This window comes from Seriola dumerili, unplaced genomic scaffold, assembly GCF_002260705.1.
Source record: "Seriola dumerili isolate Sdu_G_001 unplaced genomic scaffold, Sdu_1.0 BDQW01001299.1, whole genome shotgun sequence".
NCBI classification, from domain to species: Eukaryota; Metazoa; Chordata; class Actinopteri; order Carangiformes; family Carangidae; genus Seriola; species Seriola dumerili.
This window is the reverse complement of record NW_019175554.1, coordinates 3212705-3230715: the sequence shown is the minus strand read 5'-3', so window position 1 is coordinate 3230715 and position 18011 is coordinate 3212705. Positions and strand designations below refer to the sequence as shown.

Here is an 18011-nt window from a genome sequence, read left to right as displayed (position 1 = left end):
CTGCTGTTTACTGGACAGAAAATGACTTTCTTTCATACAGCGCCCACTCAAATGTTAAACAGAAATTAAATTGAAGTCAGGCTATTAATCTGCAAGTCTCCAGTCTCTCTGATGACTCATGCTTGACCTATTGCCTCTTACTGGTGCAAGCATGTCTGCACCCTTATGGCTCATACATGCATAAGGCCTCCTCAGCAAGGCTTATGGTCAGTGTGGGGGTGTGGGTGTGTAGGAGAGCATCCAGACCTGGTGGAGAAACATTTACACAGAAGGTTTACGTGTCCTCTTCATTATCTTAGGCTGCTTTGAATAGGTGTTTAGTGTAATGGTTATCAAATTGTGTGTGTGTGTGTGTGTGTGTGTGTGTGTGTGGGTGTGGGTGTGTGTGGGTGTGGGTGTGTGTGGGTGTGTGTGGTGTGTGTAAAATGGGAGCAGAGAATAAAAATGATCATGTCCTTTAAGATCTCATCTGGTACAGTTTCATGTACCCTGTCCCTTGGTACTGTACATGTAAGCTGTATAAGAAGCCCACAGCCTTGCTCTCCTCCTCCTCCTCCTCTTTCTCCCTGCCTCTCAGTGCATCCCACAGTTCAAGGACAAGGCCACCTGCCTGCATGACCGCCTGGTCACATGACCCCAGCACACTGTTGTTTCTCATGGCGCAGCCCCTCTCTGTCTGCCTGGACTGTTGGATGAATGAATGGATGAACGGATGAATGAATATATCACAAAACACTTTAGAGGAATGGATGTGTTTGGGAATGTCAGGGGGAGCCGTGGTTAAATGGGTCAGGTCCCTTCACACAATAGTGGCATTACTGTGGGAGTCGTACGGGCAGACAGGGGAGGGGGGAGAGGGGAAGGAGGGTTGGAGAGGGGGGACACCCAAGCTCTCTGCAGCAATTATGGACATAAATAACATCCACACAGAGCTGCCATGGAAATTAGGGTCAAAGGGTTAACTGTGTATTCTAGAGGTGAAGGCCAACTGATTCATTGTCATATGGTGCAGGGGAGTGAAAGGGAGAGACTGAATCACAAACCCAGATTAGGAGATCTACAGTAAATGCAGCATAGGAATTACAGGTAGCCCTGTCACCACTAACCTTTCTCTGCCCTCATACAGTGCATTTACAGTACATGATCTTGAGAAAGGTGATTCAACTGATTAATTATCAAAACAGTTCAGTCCAGTCAGCTAATTGAATTATCAACTAATGGTTTGAGCTCGATGTTGTGTGCATTTAAAAATGTACTGATTGTGTCTCCACACCTTGCCACTATGGACACAAATAACACTTTAGGTATACTGATTCTTTTCATCCTACCGAGATCCAGTATCAATCTTCTGTTTGTGTGTGTGTTAGTGTGTGTGTTAGTGTGTGTGGGGTTGTGTGTTTTCCTCAACTAACGTACAGTATAATGTGTCTGGACATGTCAACAAACACCAGACACTCTTATCAGCTGGCTGTTGGTCTGTCTCCTCATCACATGCACTTGGCAACTCTGCAGTTTGAACCCTCTGTAAACTGTATATTTAGGATAAAGGAAGGTGATGACAGTAATGACCATGATGATGTTGAAGATGACGGGTGAGATAGTTTGGGGATTAGGAGATGATTAAGGGGTGACGGAGCGAGATTATCACGATGATAGGGTGCACAGATGACACGGTATGTTATTTTAAAAGGCTGATTATAGAAGGTGTAGTAAATGAGCACCCTGCCACGTGTGTTGGTGTTTATGTCTTTCCATCTCCTGCCACATAAGACTGTGCTCAGCACTCTGCTACAGACAGCTGTACCATCACTCCCTGCAGGCACACACACACAGGACAACAGTGTTGCTTCATCAGATGGAGGGAAGCAGAGTAAATCTGTAATTTAAAGCAGTCTGGGGGTTAAAAAAAAACTCTGCTTTGAGACACAAATTCAGGCGTGTCTGTCTGAACTAATAATAGTAACATAATCACATTCTTATGATTTCACACTGTGAGTTTTCTAGCATTTTCTGCACTTCATGTAGTTGGACCAGCAATGGTGAATCAAAGAGAAGACTTAAATAAAAAAGATACTAAAGGATAAATCATGCATCAAGACAAACGTGTATGATGCAACTAAATTAGAGAATGGGTATAAGCAAAAGATGCCTGCCTAGCAACACTTTAATCCAGTGTGGCAGGTCAGAGGAGCAACTAAATACCTTCTTCGCTTCTTAGCTCTCTCAGATGACCCACCCAGAAATAATATAGGAGTGTTTACTCAATCTTTGGAGCCTCAGTCAGGCTCTGCCAGCTGTTTACTCATGCCTGCTGTCATTCATAATCTTTTCACATGTAGACTTTAGTGACTCCAGGACTTAGTCATGCAAATAAGCAAAGGAGGCTACCTTGCTGGTAGCCAAGGAACCACTCTGCCTAGTGCAACTGAACAGGATATCGAAACACAAGGTGTACGTGTAGCTTTAAGACTGGCGCACTTATCTAAAGAGTCAAATAAACAATGTTTTGTTTGGAGAGTTTCATGAGTCAGTGACATTTTGAAAGTGTCATTTAAGTATTTCTTGCACCCAACACTAACGCCTGGCACTTTAAATGTGCCCACATTGTGTAGTACTCCACTACCCTAAAGGAGCAGAAAGATTTCACAGTAAAAAAAAAAACAAATAAAAACCATGTGTCAATACATACTGTATGTGATAAAAAAAATCCTATATTGTAAAGCCAGTGATTATTGTTTTCAGTTCCAATTAGATGAATCATATCTAAAAACTGTTTTTGAATGGGCCCCAGCAAAGTATGCCATCTTACATACATTTATGTCATGCAAAGCCACATGAAGTATTTTGTACACTTAGAATATTCATGTTTTCTTTACACTTTCAGATAGGTGTGAGTTCTTTCACAAAGATTGAATTTGTTGCAGGATTATTGTAGTTGATTGTATTAGATTCCACACATTCTACATAAACGGGCCTGAGGGTACTGATCCTTTCCCTCTTGTGTTGCAGAGTGCAGCGATGGAGGAAACGGTCATATGGGAACAGCACACAGTGACCCTTCACAGGGTAAGTGTTTACAACTCTTTAATCCACTCTCGCCTTTCTTCTTTTTTGTCTTTTTCTCTCTCTGCCTGTCTCTGGCATCCTAATCCTGTTGTGTGTCTGTGTGTGTGTTATCTTCACTCTTTCCTTACTGTTCCTCTCTGTCTTCTGCTCATCCATCTCTCTTCTCACTCTGTACTGAGTGGGCCAGCTGTGGCAGCAGGATGTGTGGTAATGAAACAATAGTCAGGGAACCCAGATGGCAGGAAACAATGCTAAGGAAGACAGACATCAGCATCCACTTCCTTACTACTTCATTTCCTTCCTTAACACAACTCCAGGGAAAGAGGGAGAAGATAGTTTTAGGCTGTGTGCTTTTTGTCAGGTCAGTGAATATCACTGACTATCCCCTCTGGCACAATCAACATCATCAGGTTAACTGTCAAACTATTCAAAGCCATATTCCCCCACAGAGAGCAGATAGATGAGTATACTCATTCTCCTATTGCATGCTGAATTTCTGAATGTACTTTGCTTTGAGACAGTAAACTCTACGTATTTGATGCTGCTGTGCCGTGGGATTTTGTAGAGCACCTGTCTAGACTGGCCTGCTTGCTGTAATCTAATTAGCAGTGGCTTTATTGAGGCTGAAGGAGCGGCCCAGTGTGGCCTGTGCTCCTCAGCCTAGCAACTCTCCTGTGTTGTTGTGGTTGTAAGATGTAAGCCATTTACATCACATAGCTTGCTCCCTTGGTGCTGGTTTTTCCAAAGGCAAAAAAGCAGTCCTGAAAACCTCCCTGGAAAACAATAACTTGCAAATGCATATTTTTGTTGTTGTCTTCAATAAATGGCTTTCAGGCTTTTAAAGCCCTCCTTCACTGCACAAAACACATCACATTACTTAAGTAACAGTTTCACAGATAATTAGCCTATAGAGAGTCCAATTTAGTCTCATTTTGTTTACAGCACTCTGAGACACAACTCTGATGTATCTGCCATTCATTCCATATCAGTCAGTCTTGTATATATTTTTGTGTGTATAGGCCCCAGGATTTGGGTTTGGTATTGCCATCTCAGGTGGACGAGACAACCCTCATTTCCAGAGTGGAGAGACGTCCATTGTGATATCTGATGTGTTGAAAGGAGGTCCTGCAGAGGGACTGCTACAGTAAGTGTTTGACTATATTGCAAGAAATTTTTTTCTGATAGTAATGTTCAATCTCTCACTGTTTGTTAATGTCGAAATACAAACGTTTTGCAGGAACAAAGTTAGTCTGTCCTCGGAATTAGTTAGTCAGTTATTAATTACTATTCTGCCTTATGTAGACTGACATTAACCCTTTCACCTATTTATGCTTTGCGCATTTTTTTCTTTAATTTTCCAGAGAAAATGATCGAGTGGTGATGGTTAATGCTGTCTCTATGGACAATGTAGAGCATGCCTACGCTGTGCAGCAACTCCGCAAGAGTGGCAAAAATGCAAAGATAGTAAGTTCAACACAATACTGTAGTAACCGAGCCTGAATTAGGGGGAAATAGATTCACAGTGACCCCTGATGTTACAGAGCATGATTTTGGGATTGTGTGCACTCACTTTCAAATTGCTGTTTCACAGAATGTTTTCTCAACAATAAAGATACTGTCTTGTATTTCAGATGTGAGCGAGAAAATAATATTTTCAACTTCTAACGTTCAAGATTTTGTCTCTTTTCTAAGACCATCCGTAGGAAAAGGAAAGTACAAATCCCTGTTTCGCGGCCAGGAGACAGGGAGACCATGTCAGAGCACGAGGAAGAGGACAGTGATGAGGATGATGGCTATGAGCACCACAGCGGTCGTGGTGGCCAAAGTGCCTATGGAGGAGCAAGCGGAGGCACAGGCACTGGCAGGCGTCAGGAACGTGAGCGTAGCAGCAGTGGCAGGCGGGATCACAGTGCCTCGCGGGAGAGGAGTGTCTCACCGCGCTCTGATCGCCGATCACAAGCCTCGTCTGCTCCACCCAGGCCTGCCAAGGTCACCCTTGTCAAGTCCCGCAAAAATGAAGGTGGGCAACACAAAGATGACTAAACATATTGTGAACACATCCAATTTACATAAAACTCAAAAATATTTTAACAAAATACTGAAACTGATTATTTAAAAGACGTGTATATATGAAACTTACAGTAAGGGTCAATCAGTACAATCAGAAATGAAAACTAGTTAGTCTCATTTGCAGAGAACCAAGTGAGGATTAAATTGATTCGCTCTGCTAATATTACTCTTTTATGCTTATCAACTCTGAAAGCAGAATATGGACTCCGATTGGCCAGCCACATCTTTGTGAAGGACATCTCTCCTGAGAGCCTTGCTGCCAGGGATGGAAACATCCAAGAGGGAGATGTTGTACTTAAGGTGAGAGGAAAGCACGACAGAGCATGTGGGTAAGACGGGTGTTTAAAGTGGGTAAAACACAGTAATGGAGAAGTAAACGGACAAAAAGATTATTAGAATAAATGTAAAAGATGAATACGTTAAGAAATGGCTTCAAATAATTTCATTTATGGAAGGAGTGAGGTGGGATCAGGCATTCTTTTTACTGAAAATGTTCTCTAGTCTGCTGGGGTAATCTGTGAGCTGCTGAAAGTGGCTCACAGAGTGAGGTCACAGATCATTAGTATGCAGGCTCACCAGCAGGAATGCCACACATTCCATTATTCCTCTGAATTTTTATCCATTCAGTCTCAGAGGAGGGAAAAAAATCCTCCTTCACATTAAAGAGATTCATTCAAAATCTAATTTATTGTATCAATAGTTCTGAAGAGAGGCAGAGACATTTTCTAGTTGAAATGTGATTGCAGGACAAACATCAATAGAAATGAATACTTAATACTTAAATAATAAAGATAATTAAGTTTTGCCTTATACAATGTATATCACGTAATACAACTTCTCTGGGCTCTCTTCGTGTCTGACAGCACCAATAGTGTTGCGGACCTAATTATATTACAGATTTTTAAACTTTTTATAGCCTCTTTATTTGGGGCATAGTTATTGTTAATGTGAGGTAGAGCTAAGCTGCTCGTAATTCCTCTTCGCCTTGTGATGATCCTTTAGTTTTCAAAAAGCACACAGTGTCGGCTTTACAGCAAAATTCTGTAGTAATGACAACTTGTCTATTCAGTTCTTGTTCTGACCTGCTCTCCTCCTCTGGCAGATCAATGGCACAGTTACGGAGAACCTATCATTGATAGATGCCAAGAAGCTGATTGAGAGGTCAAAGGGCAAACTGAAGATGGTGGTGCAAAGAGATGAGCGAGCCACGCTGCTCAACATTCCAGACCTCGACGACAGTATCCCATCAGCTAATAACTCCGACAGAGATGGTGAGACAACACACATGTAGCATCGCCTTGGTGGATGCAGCTAGGATTTGATTGCTGAAGCTGTAACTGGTTTGACAAATCAATATCTTATTTTTAAATGCCGAAAAAGTATCATTTAAATCACTGTTCAAGTCAAATTATTCTTGTTATTTTGCCTCTACCCTGATTTACATCATCGATTAAATGCTAATACATATTTAATGCACATTTCACAGACATTTCAGAAATACATTCACTGACATCAGAGCATTCCAATCGATCCCACGGGAGAGGCAGTCGATCACGTTCCCCTGACAGGCCTGAACTGTCGGACCATCTCCGTCACTCACCTCGGCAGATCAGCAATGGCAGGTAAGCGCAGTACACATGCGCACACACACACACACACACACACACACACACACACACATACACATGAAGACTGCAAATCTGGTGATGGCACACAGCTGTCACACATGCCACAGTCATGCCTCCATACTCCCACCACTCCAACTTCATAAATCATGTTCACACCCACAGGTTAGTGGATGTTGAGTAAGCACCTTGCTTCACTAATGCATAAATCAATGGATAAAGACGTAGCATGCATAAACCATCACAGTCCCTCTGGAACCATCACTGTGTTACAATAATGCTTTGCTCTGGGAGAGGGCTGGGGAAGAGAGGAGGGATTGATTCGTCTCCTGGTCGACTAAGGGCTTGTTTTGAAAAATGTAATAGAATCATGCAAAGCTAAGTTTTACTTTTGTTACCATTATTCTCTGTTTATAATGCATTGAATGCAATTGAATGTAATGTTATTTGGTAGCTGTTATCTGCATATACTCCACTCCATTTACACATATACTTTCAATTAATTTTAATGTCCATTCTAACTCGTTATTCTCCTGTTTTTCTTACTGCCAGTTGGAGATTCCAGTAAGTTATCTTTCTTGTAGTTTAGAGGTTATATAGCTTCTTGTAGCTGGCAAACACATAGGTGGCAAAAGACAGTTAAAGGAAGACATAAATGTTTCTCTGAGTCAGTGTGGGGCGTGGGCAATGAAACCTTACCTGGCAAGAACAAGATACTGATCTTGTTTGAATCGGACAAGATGACAAGCTCTTGCAGACAGTTGATAAAACAGGACTGGGGAGTGAAACAGGCTTGCCTCTTTTGGGAACAGACCAATGCTAATTTTGCCACTGGCTGTAGTGAGAAAAGACATAGGATATGCTTCTCATTTCTCTAAATAGTTCACAGTAAACTGTTCTGTTTGATACTGTGAAGTAGGGGTGGTTATTGAATGAGGGGCCCAAATCCATGATGCCTTCAAGCACTTGTTCTGGATTGAATTTTCATAGTCTTCTATAATCGGTCCTCCATTTCATCGTGTTTATGTGGACTTTGAGTTGCACTCACAAAACTATGCTTCAGAGAACCTGTAGCCACACAGAAACCTAAGCAGAGGTGCTATTTCAGGAGGCAGTCATTTTCAAACTCATTTGTAATGAAATAGTTGCAATTTTCTCCAGGCATCTGTGATCTTGGTGAGATGGAGGTCTGGCTATGTGAGATACAGGTGCCAGATGTGCTGTGTTTTGATAAACTCTGTTCCTAAAGGGCAAAATGTCTCACTGGAACACGTATACAAAACTCAAACAACTACACTACCTGGTTTGCACAGACCATACACTTAAAACAGCTGTTGTAGCTGCAGGATGATAGCTCAGTACGCTGCTAGTTTAGCTGTCCGGCTTACTAGTTGCTTGTCAGTCATATCATATGACTAGATTGACCTCCAGTGCTGTCATGTCATTAGATGGTAGACTGTGTTAGTCTGTGGAGTAACCATACTTGTTTCAATGCAGGATGAGGGCAGGGTCACTGTTGCACAGATTGCTTCCAATGTAAGTGAATGCATCCCTCTGATAACAGGCTAGTATGTGTTTGTTTTGAGTATTTAATATTTTTGTTGCTCTTTCCCTCACCCCTCTTTTAGTCATTTTATTCTTGTTTACCATTGCACAGGTTAAACTGGTAAGCAAGCACACAATTTGTCACAAGAGGACTTACACCTGCTTCACACGTGGCTGCGGTTTAGAATGTAACTGAAGAAATAACCGCCTGACTCACTACACTGTGATTTCAGGGAATCTTGTTACTATCTCCCAGTTTAGGAGGGGAAAAAGGAATTTGACACACTTCCCACAGAGCTTTGCCCCAAGCCAGATGGTTCGCTTAACCTGATTGGCTGTGGGGCTTAGAGGCATTCTTTTCCCCAGGACATAACGCTGTTCCATGTTTCTGAATACAACAGATCATCAAAAATGCCTTTCATCCAAAGTGTCTCTCAGTGAGCATGAGTATACTGCGTGCAGGCAAAAAAGATCTCTGTGTTGTCTTTCAAGGAATTTAACTTAAAATCCTCTTAATAAGCATCATGGTTCAACTTACAGATACATATGTGTGAGTAATTAATTTTTGTTTTTAAAATATTTTTTAGCTTTTGCTAAACATATGTTATTATTAGATTATTAGTTTACAAGAGTAATTTTTTTGCTTTTCGACATTTTGTTTGTTTTGCAAAATGATGGTAGCGGTTGATATCTAGTCAGCTTTATTCTGCATATGCTAACTGCTAGCATTTTGAAGCTTGTGGGTTGATATGAAGTTACGAAGACTGGGACTGTAATGCAGTTTAGAAATGCTGGTGTGGCAGTACCATATTTTTTTTTTTATCATTTGTTGATATCTGTGCAGCCACATCCATCCCTGCTCCTTCACTTTTTCTGTCGCTCACTGACTCGGGCTCTCGCGTCTGTACCTGTACGAATGTCTAAGCGAGGGGATTGAACAAAGGCTTCTGTCAAATGGTGTTTGTCAGCGTGAAACCTTTTTTTAGCACCATTCTGCAGCAAGGAACAGCAGATTTAGGCCACAACACTCTCTCACTCCTCTCTCTTCTGTCCCTCGCTCTTGCTCTGTTCCTCTCCTTTTCCCCCTGTGTCACACTCTCTTTCTCATCCGTCCATTACACACACAGACACACATACAAACACTCTCTCTCTCTCTCTCTCTCTCTCTCTCTCTCTCTCTCTCTCTCTCTCTCTCTTCCATTACAATTCTGTTATTTATCCGCGGGCTGCAGCTCTCATTTACCCTTCTTCCAACAAATTCCCATATAGGTCTCTCTGACGCTGATTGTGCTGACACATAAATGTGCCCAGATCAGATTCATATGTAAAACTGAATTGTAGCGAGAGCAGCTGGACAAATTCAGTGACCTAGAAAAGGCCATTCTGTGGTGGCAAACTCTGTGAATAAGTTCAGCAGCTGCACAGCTAACAGGTCAAACCTCAGTATCACACATTGGGAGTAAGTGCATGTGTGTGCGCTGTCTCTGCATTTTTCCCTCCACTATATTTTTCATACTACATGAGCAAAAGTGAAAGAATGGGCATGGGAGAAGTTTCCTAGTCTGAGCTAGTGGCACAGTCTGCACCTTCACATTCTTCTACAAAAGCTTCTGAGCTCAAGTACTGTGCCAGCAGCCAGTCATGTGATCAGACTGGAATTCAACCATTGTTTTAAGCTGCAGAGCCCTTTCTACTCTGTTAGACATAGCCTACTAGAAACACACACACACACACACACACACACACACACACACACACACACACACACAGTTTTACCTTGTTTATTTTATCCAGGTTAAACAGGAACTTGGACTGAAAACTATCCTATCTCAAGAGTTTATGTTGGGAGACTTGGTCTCTTTTCTTTTCTGCCTCTGCTTTTATTGGAAAGGTTACCATGTGGTCATTAAAATGGGAGTTTATATTAATCATTGAGAAAAATGTAATCTGGAAATCAAAATCAAAACAAATACTGTCTGCTCCAATCAAACTAATTATCAGTTTTGGGTTGGGAATGTGTTTGTCCATTGACATTCTGCATAGACCACAGAATTTAGAAAAAGGAAGAAAAAACTGACTGTGCAGGGTCTTGCAGAGCCGCACATCCTTCCTTTAATTGCTTGTTGTCTTCTAATCCAATTTTCTGTTCATGTGCCCTAATCATGTAATTCATGGCCAATGCTATTTCTTTTTAGGCCCATTTTAGTGTCTGCATCTTCCTGGTGATGTCAGCACAGGACAAAACTACATATACAAAACACTCGAGGTCCTTGTTACACACATTGGAATCAGCAAAGCTGTGGCAATCGTTTAATGGACACATTAATCAAAATGTCAGCTTTAAGCTGTCAGTGTTTATAAGATTGATGGTCCACTTGTACTGAAGTACCATGTTTAAATTTTGCTTATTCCAGCCACCGAAGTCGAGATGAGGAGCGCATATCCAAACCAGGGGCCATGTCCACACCAGTCAAAAGCTCTGATGATGGGGTCTTGTCACAGGCCAGCGACCAGGCCAGCTCCAGAGATGACAAACAGTTACCTCCACTGCCTGGTATAGAACCCTCTACTCACTGTTATTAGGGACCAGTGCAGACCCTCACATTCATCTCAGCTATTACCACATTTATTACTTCTCCTTCCTATAGGCAGTAGTACAGTAAAGTACCTTGTAGAGCTGTGTCTGTTAGCTTAACATAGATTATTAAAAAGTGAGTTTCAAAGAGTCAGACAGTGAGTGAGGGGTCAGATACACCTTTATAGTAAACTCCATTTCTTTTTAAGGCACTTAAAAACACACAAGCTCGACTGTTGTTTATGGTGTAGTATCTCATCAACACATCCTTGTGACAGAACCAAAGCCAGTTTATGCACAGCCCGGTCAGCCTGACGTGGACCTGCCTGTCAGCCCCTCTGATGCTCCTGTGCCCAGTGCCGCTCATGATGACAGTATTCTCAGGTAAATGCCTTAGACGCTCTCATCCAAAGTACCTCACAGTATTGAATGCACATATTATTCATGTTGAAAATAGGAATTAACTTTATTATTCACTTACAAAATGAACCTACCTGCCATACGTGGAGTTCCATGTATTTAGTTCAAATTAGGTCAGAGACTCTGGTCAGCTTTTGTTATGACTTTATTGTTACACCACACACTGCTTGCTTGAATAGTTGCCTGTGTTTTGTGTCTCTTAGAATGACTGTTTTTAAACCCATGATTTGCTGACCTTTTTGCTCAATTCTGTCTGTCTACTTGCGTTCCCCTGCAGGCCGAGTATGAAGCTGGTCAAGTTCAAGAAGGGAGAGAGTGTCGGTCTGCGGTTAGCAGGCGGGAACGACGTGGGAATTTTTGTGGCAGGAGTTTTGGAGGACAGTCCTGCAGCCAAGGAGGGGCTGGAGGAGGGAGACCAGATTCTCAGGGTACGCTACACTCCATCACTTAAGCAACACGACTGTTATTTGCCTTCTGCAGATACTTGACCGGACTTGGTTTATGAAATAGTGTTGAGGGAATAAGAGAATCCCAGTTAACTCAGCTGTGTTTTGCCAGGGAAACCTGATTTGTCATGTACCCTATATTCTTCTTCAGTTTTTAGATGTGTACATGTACATGGCAAATATTTCAGAGGGGGAGAGTATTGCAAATGCTGCGGTGGGTAGAAAGGAAAGACCATTTGTCTCTGCTTTGATTCAGACTAAAACTGAAATAAGTAGATCACAGTTGGTTTTCACAACTGAAGTGGACTATTTATAAACTTCTGTAACTGTCCTCTCCTACAACTGAGGGTCTTCTTTCATTGCACAGTCAATGTGCTCCAAGAAAAACAACTCCTCAGGCTACATCATCATATATCAAATATACCAGCTTTTCTTTAAAAAAAAAAATGTAAAAAAAGAGGACATTTTTGCAGGTTTTACACTTAGCAGGGATATGTAAATGTGTTCTCTGACTTGCTTGTCTACTTCACATGCACATATATATACTGACTGCGGCTGAAGTAGATCTTCTCATTTCAATGCTTTGTAATTTCAATGTGCTGTCCTACTATTATGTAGCTTGTAAGACTATTATAAGGTATTGTTTTCTGTCAGAGTTCATTGCTATTTTTTTTTCCACGTCACATGTATGAAAGTGGGAAGAACATCTGGTGTTATTGTCAAAATAGACAAGCCATAGCTGCCCACACTAACTTAGATAATCAGTGGTGAAACTATGCGATCCCATGGTCACAATAGTTTTAATTCTGTGTAAAAGGTTCTTGGGAATAGAGTACAATGTATCCATCAGTCTGTGAGTCATTCCCAGGCTGTGCCTCGTGTCAGAACTCCCCTTGTTTCCAATGTGAAAACACAATAGAGGTCGTTCTTGCACTCTGACCTCGGAACAGTTGACTGTCTGTTTAACTAAATACTAGAGTAACATTGTTGATGGGATGATGGAAACCCTCTTGATGTCAGTGTTGGATTCATTGTGACATGTTTATACAACAGTCAAGGATTACACCTGCTGTCACTGTGAAGGTCTGTACTTCAGCTTGTACTGTGCAATAGCACAAGCTGAACATTTTTTCCCCATGACATTAACATTTACAAACTGTAGTTATCTGATAAACAAAGGTATGCTTGACCTTATCTCCTTCTTTTAATTAATATACAATGCTATGCCCCCCCCGCCCCCCCCCCCAGTCCAAAGTGTAGATCTCGTTTTGTTCCTGTGTGTGTTCTTCCTACTGTACAAACACTTACAGACTTCCAGGACACTGTTTTTCATCTTTAGGCCATTTCCCTTTGGTCACGGTGTGCTAGTAGAGACAAAGACGTCAAGCCCTCCTGTTTCTGGGAAGAATAAAGGTGTCTCTCTGAGGTTCAGTGACTCAGCCCATGTGTTTCTGCTTCCCCTGCTGCCCCTCAAGCAGAGTCAATAAACAGCAGTTATTGTGTTTGGGACAGCAGCAGGAGATGCGGAGGAGGCTGCTCAGTTGTAGGGGGAATACACCTCCCTGCTTCTGTGGAGGAACAAGTTTTCCTCTGTTTCTATTAGTCTGTGAGAAACTTAATGAAAAATAGGGCCTAGGATGTGTTTTATTTGTTTTTTTGAGAAGAAAAAATAAAGAAAGTTGTTAAAAGTTGGAAAAACAGAAGGAGGGTATGCTTTAATCCAGTAGCTTTCATCATAGTTAAAGCATTTAAACGAAACTAAAACTTATTAGGATCAAGTCAGCCTACAATGATTATAAAAACTATATACAATTAAAAGTTTATAATTTGCTGTGATAGTTCACTAGTTCTTCAATTGCATTCTAAAGTAATCTCTGCTGCCTCTTCTGTTCGGCATGTGTAGGTGAACAATGTGGACTTTGCTAACATCATTCGAGAGGAGGCTGTGCTGTTTTTGCTGGATCTCCCAAGAGGAGAAGAAGTTACTATTCTGGCTCAGAAGAAAAAGGATGGTGAGTAATGGCAGTGTAAACACAACAGGTATCAAAACCAGCTCATTAAAGGGTTCCTGTAATCTTCTCTGTTATCTTCTGCTTTTTCTTCAGTGTATCGGCGGATAGTGGAATCGGACGTGGGGGACTCCTTCTACATCCGGACGCATTTTGAATATGAAAAAGAGTCACCATATGGCCTGAGCTTTAATAAGGGCGAGGTGTTCCGTGTAGTAGACACTCTCTACAACGGCAAACTAGGCTCCTGGCTCGCTATCCGCATTGGCAAGAACCATCAGGAAGTGGAAAGGGGCATCATCCCCAACAAGAATAGGTAAAAGAAGTTTCAGGTCACACCTTTAATACCTGTACAGCTTGTTCTGGCACTTAATGAATGGGAAAAGGTGGAGCCAGAGTATTAAAGCACTCTGGTTGATCTCGGAGTAGAAAGGAAAGATTTGAGTGCAGTTCATTTCCATTTACTCATTTGTTTTATCTACTCTGTATTTTACACATTTATCATGGTTTTTACAGCTTATTATTGTTTTTCCGTAATTTTGTTTAAGAAAAATCTTCAGTTCTGTGTCATAGTCTTTTGGGTACTAGAAGTGTTTTTTAAAGTTGGGTATATTTAACACATCCCGTGTGTCAGGCAGATGGTTAATAAGGATCTCTTGTGTGAGGTTTTGACTGATGAGATGTTTACTGTACATCATGATCTAGCCCACAGCACCATTTTGTCTATGCCTGTCTCAATAGGACTTTAACAGGCTCCAGCAGTGTTTATATAAATTCCTCACTGTCCTGCTGATAGAAAAGAGAGAGCATGCATTTTTATCACATACATTAAGCCCTATGAAATATATCTCTGCTCCTCAGCCAAGTTAAACCTCTCTGTCTTGATATTCTTTCAAAGTATGAAACCATGAAATTACAGCCAGACATCAGTAATATTTAAAAATATTTAGAATAATAAAAAATTTTAAAAACATAAATCAAAGGAAGGCCATTATTATTCAAAGCCACTAGGAATTAATTATTCTCCCCTTCTCCCCTCCCTCACCTTACCTCTTATCCCTGTGTGTTGTTTTCCAGTCACTTTTTATGTTTAAAAAAAAAAAAAAAATATTGGCCTATCTTCAGTGATTTAATTACATACATTTTAGGAAATGGATACTGCAGAAGATTTATCAAAAATTCATGGTTCGCAAATGTGTAATGGTGTAAAGTATGTCAGTATTTTATAGATAAGGCATGTTATTGCACTGTAAGATCTTACCGTAGTATACTGCAATGATATTGGAGCATCTCTTAAATGTGTTTATCACAATAACCTGTGGCATTATCTTGAGAAAATAACTCACGTTTAAAGTAATGGCTTTTGCGAATATTAATGTTATTTCCCAAGACATAAGCCTTTAGTTCACAGAAAAATATACTGACTTGTAGAATAATTTAACTCTTCATAATGTGAATATTGAGCTATAAATTATATTGTTGTAGCCCTCAAGACAGCATTTCAATGAACCTAAATATAGAATGGCTATTTTAAAACATGTAAAATTTCTAATGCATCATCAGCTTTTTTTCAGTTAGTGATGGCAAATCCTCAATAATCAGTTTGACAACGATTTACAGTTCAGTACTGTTCAATGGTGTTACAATTATAGTACCAATATTAACCATGGTTTTTTTGGTCCAAACAGTAGTAAGCTTAATGCTGAATAAATGAATTTTTGCTAAAAGTGGCCGAGGTTGCAGTTGTGACTGAAGTCCTTATTCCCTCTCTTCTTTGTACAGAGCTGAACAGCTGTCCAGTGTGCAGTACACCCTCCCCAAAACACCAGGAGGCGACAGAGCGGACTTCTGGAGATTCCGAGGATTGCGAAGTTCCAAGAGGAATTTGCGGAAGAGCAGGGAGGACCTGTCAGCCCAGCCAGTTCAGACCAAGTTCCCTGCCTATGAAAGGGTGGTGCTGAGGGAAGGTGAGTGTGCAGAGTCATAGCAATCAACCGAAGACTCCCATATATCTTATTTTAATTATTAGAACAATGATTTACAAAGTGGAGGACAGATTTCAACTTTATAGCTAAAAGAAATACAAGGTTGTCCCTGATGCTTGTGTGGTTGAGCTAATTGACCACTGGTCATGGGTATTAAGTTCTGCTGTGTACGTTTACAAAGGACATAATGTTATGTAAACTTAAGAACACAGCATAGATACTTAAATTTCTATCAGTTATATAGACAGTGGACTGGTGGGTTTGCTTCACTTTGCTCCTCCTCTGATTATCTGTGCTTGATGGTTTCTATGGCGGTGCAGTTAAATGAAACAGCACTTATGCATTTTACATATCAACAGTTACTGTGTACTGTGTACTGTGTACTCTTAGTACTGTCTGTTACATGATGCTATCCTTTGGTCATCTCCATGATGTGCTCTTGTTGCTGTGCAGCTGGGTTCCTAAGGCCTGTGGTTATCTTTGGGCCAATAGCAGATGTGGCCAGAGAGAAACTGGCCAGGGATGAGCCAGAAGTTTTTGAACTAGCAAGTAAGTAATACAGTACTCGTCTTCCTCTGGTCTAACCTTCATCTTTTGTGTAGTGTCCTACGCATCTTGGATGATAGGTGACCAGACTCTTAATTAATGCATCACACATCGCTAACGCTGAGGGCTGCTTAACTTATCAGATATTCACAATAGTGGTTAGTATCCAATAGATGCTGAAATCACTGTTGGGTCAGTGCCTCTCTTGTTTCCAGTGAAAATAGATATTCATTAAGCATCACTACTGCCTGTGACTTTCTTTTCTACTTTTTAACTGTGCTGTTCTGCTGTAAGGATTGACACAACAATGCATTGACAAACAGTACTTTATTGTATTTATCAAAAGTGTCAAGTATCAAAATTTGGTAGTTAGCTGTAAATTTATATGACTGATAGTTCTATAAATACAACAACCCCTGCTGTTTCCATGTAGTTGGTATTTTTTTCCTTAAATCTTCAACCTTTTTCTATAGAAATAGATGGCTGCTGGTCAAATGCTATAAAACGTAACTCTTTAAAATCCAGCAAATAGTCATTATCTATCGGATTCTAACCAAGCTCAAAAAATATTTTTCCACTGAGTTTCTTTTTTAAGAGAGACGCCATTCTGCTTTACTCCAATTTACTCCAATCAGGCTGTGTCTGTTTTTTCCTCTGTTTATTTATAGGGTTCTCTTCCCTTTTCACTGTTTATCTTTTACTCTTCCACACTCCAAGCAGAGCTGCACACTCCTTCCTCATCTGCCTCCTCTCACCTGATGATATTGCAAACGTCTTTAATGTGTGGTTGTTTTATTTCAACAATCAGTTTTGAATTTCAATTACTTTAACAGCACAAACACACATGCCAGCACAACCAGACATATTCAGTACACACCCACATAAACAGTGATTCCATTCCTTGATGTTTATTTGCGCAACTACAGTGATGTTTGTGTAACTGTATTTTCTTTTCAGAAACACAGCAACAACAAGGAGGGGAAAGTATGTCACTTAGTGCATCAACTTTTGTTTGTTTGATTTGATTCAGTGAATGGCAGATAATCTATAAAGTAGTGTCTGGTGGCTAGTTGCCTATTTAGTAGATGTTTAAAAAATATCCATTGTCTGGTTACAGGGGAATAACACTTGATTCAAGAATTTCTATTTGTCATCACAATCGGCAGTAACAGTCCTATCAGTATATTTCAACTATGATAGCCAGTGTTACACAGCTAAACACAGACCTGAGACTAAAGAAACATAGTATCACACTGACACACAGGTTGTGCTTTACACAAGGAAAAAGAGACTTTGTTTTTGTTTTTTATTTTTTGTAGGAAGAAAGTCTACTCCTGAAATTACAGTTAACTTTAAATCATTTTCAATAATGATATATCAACTAATGATTGAACGAAATCTGTTTACACTTAGCGCATGTAAAACCATTTGGGATGTTGTCAACATTGATAAATAGACACTTTGCTCTGCTGCATGATTTGGATTTAATAGAATTGCTACTCTACGCACTTTGGGACAGTGTGTCAGTGTGATGTCTTCTCCTGTCCCTAGTTATAGAAGAGATAAGTAAAGGTTGATAAATGTTAACTATACTTAACTGCACACGAAAATTATTTTATAATTAAACTCAGTGGTATTCCCCTCTTTAATGTAGGTTGCATCATATAGAATGACAACAGCAAAGCGGCATGTTGAGCTGTGCAGATTAATATGCAGTGGAAACT

At 40.6% G+C, this 18011-nt stretch overlaps 1 protein-coding gene across 14 annotated transcripts in view; it reads left to right on the top strand.

Moving 5' to 3' along the window:
• The window catches only part of LOC111238329 (tight junction protein ZO-1-like), an 81517-nt gene that overhangs the window by 47238 nt on the left and 16268 nt on the right, over positions 1-18011 (top strand). For 4 of the 14 annotated variants that reach the window (XM_022767776.1, XM_022767774.1, XM_022767771.1 and 1 more), the window contains exons 2-17: positions 3010-3066; positions 4086-4210; positions 4428-4530; positions 4759-5086; positions 5330-5436; positions 6239-6407; positions 6623-6758; positions 8259-8297; positions 10721-10860; positions 11160-11265; positions 11579-11729; positions 13651-13759; positions 13853-14072; positions 15539-15723; positions 16195-16290; positions 17245-17271. In XM_022767776.1, the coding sequence (XP_022623497.1) occupies positions 3019-3066; positions 4086-4210; positions 4428-4530; positions 4759-5086; positions 5330-5436; positions 6239-6407; positions 6623-6758; positions 8259-8297; positions 10721-10860; positions 11160-11265; positions 11579-11729; positions 13651-13759; positions 13853-14072; positions 15539-15723; positions 16195-16290; positions 17245-17271 (2089 nt within the window). In that variant the 5' untranslated portion in view covers positions 3010-3018. The remainder of the gene's footprint in view (positions 1-3009; positions 3067-4085; positions 4211-4427; positions 4531-4758; positions 5087-5329; positions 5437-6238; positions 6408-6622; positions 6759-8258; positions 8298-10720; positions 10861-11159; positions 11266-11578; positions 11730-13650; positions 13760-13852; positions 14073-15538; positions 15724-16194; positions 16291-17244; positions 17272-18011) is intronic. The other 10 variants (XM_022767780.1, XM_022767778.1, XM_022767781.1 and 7 more) reach the window with 6 other exon arrangements.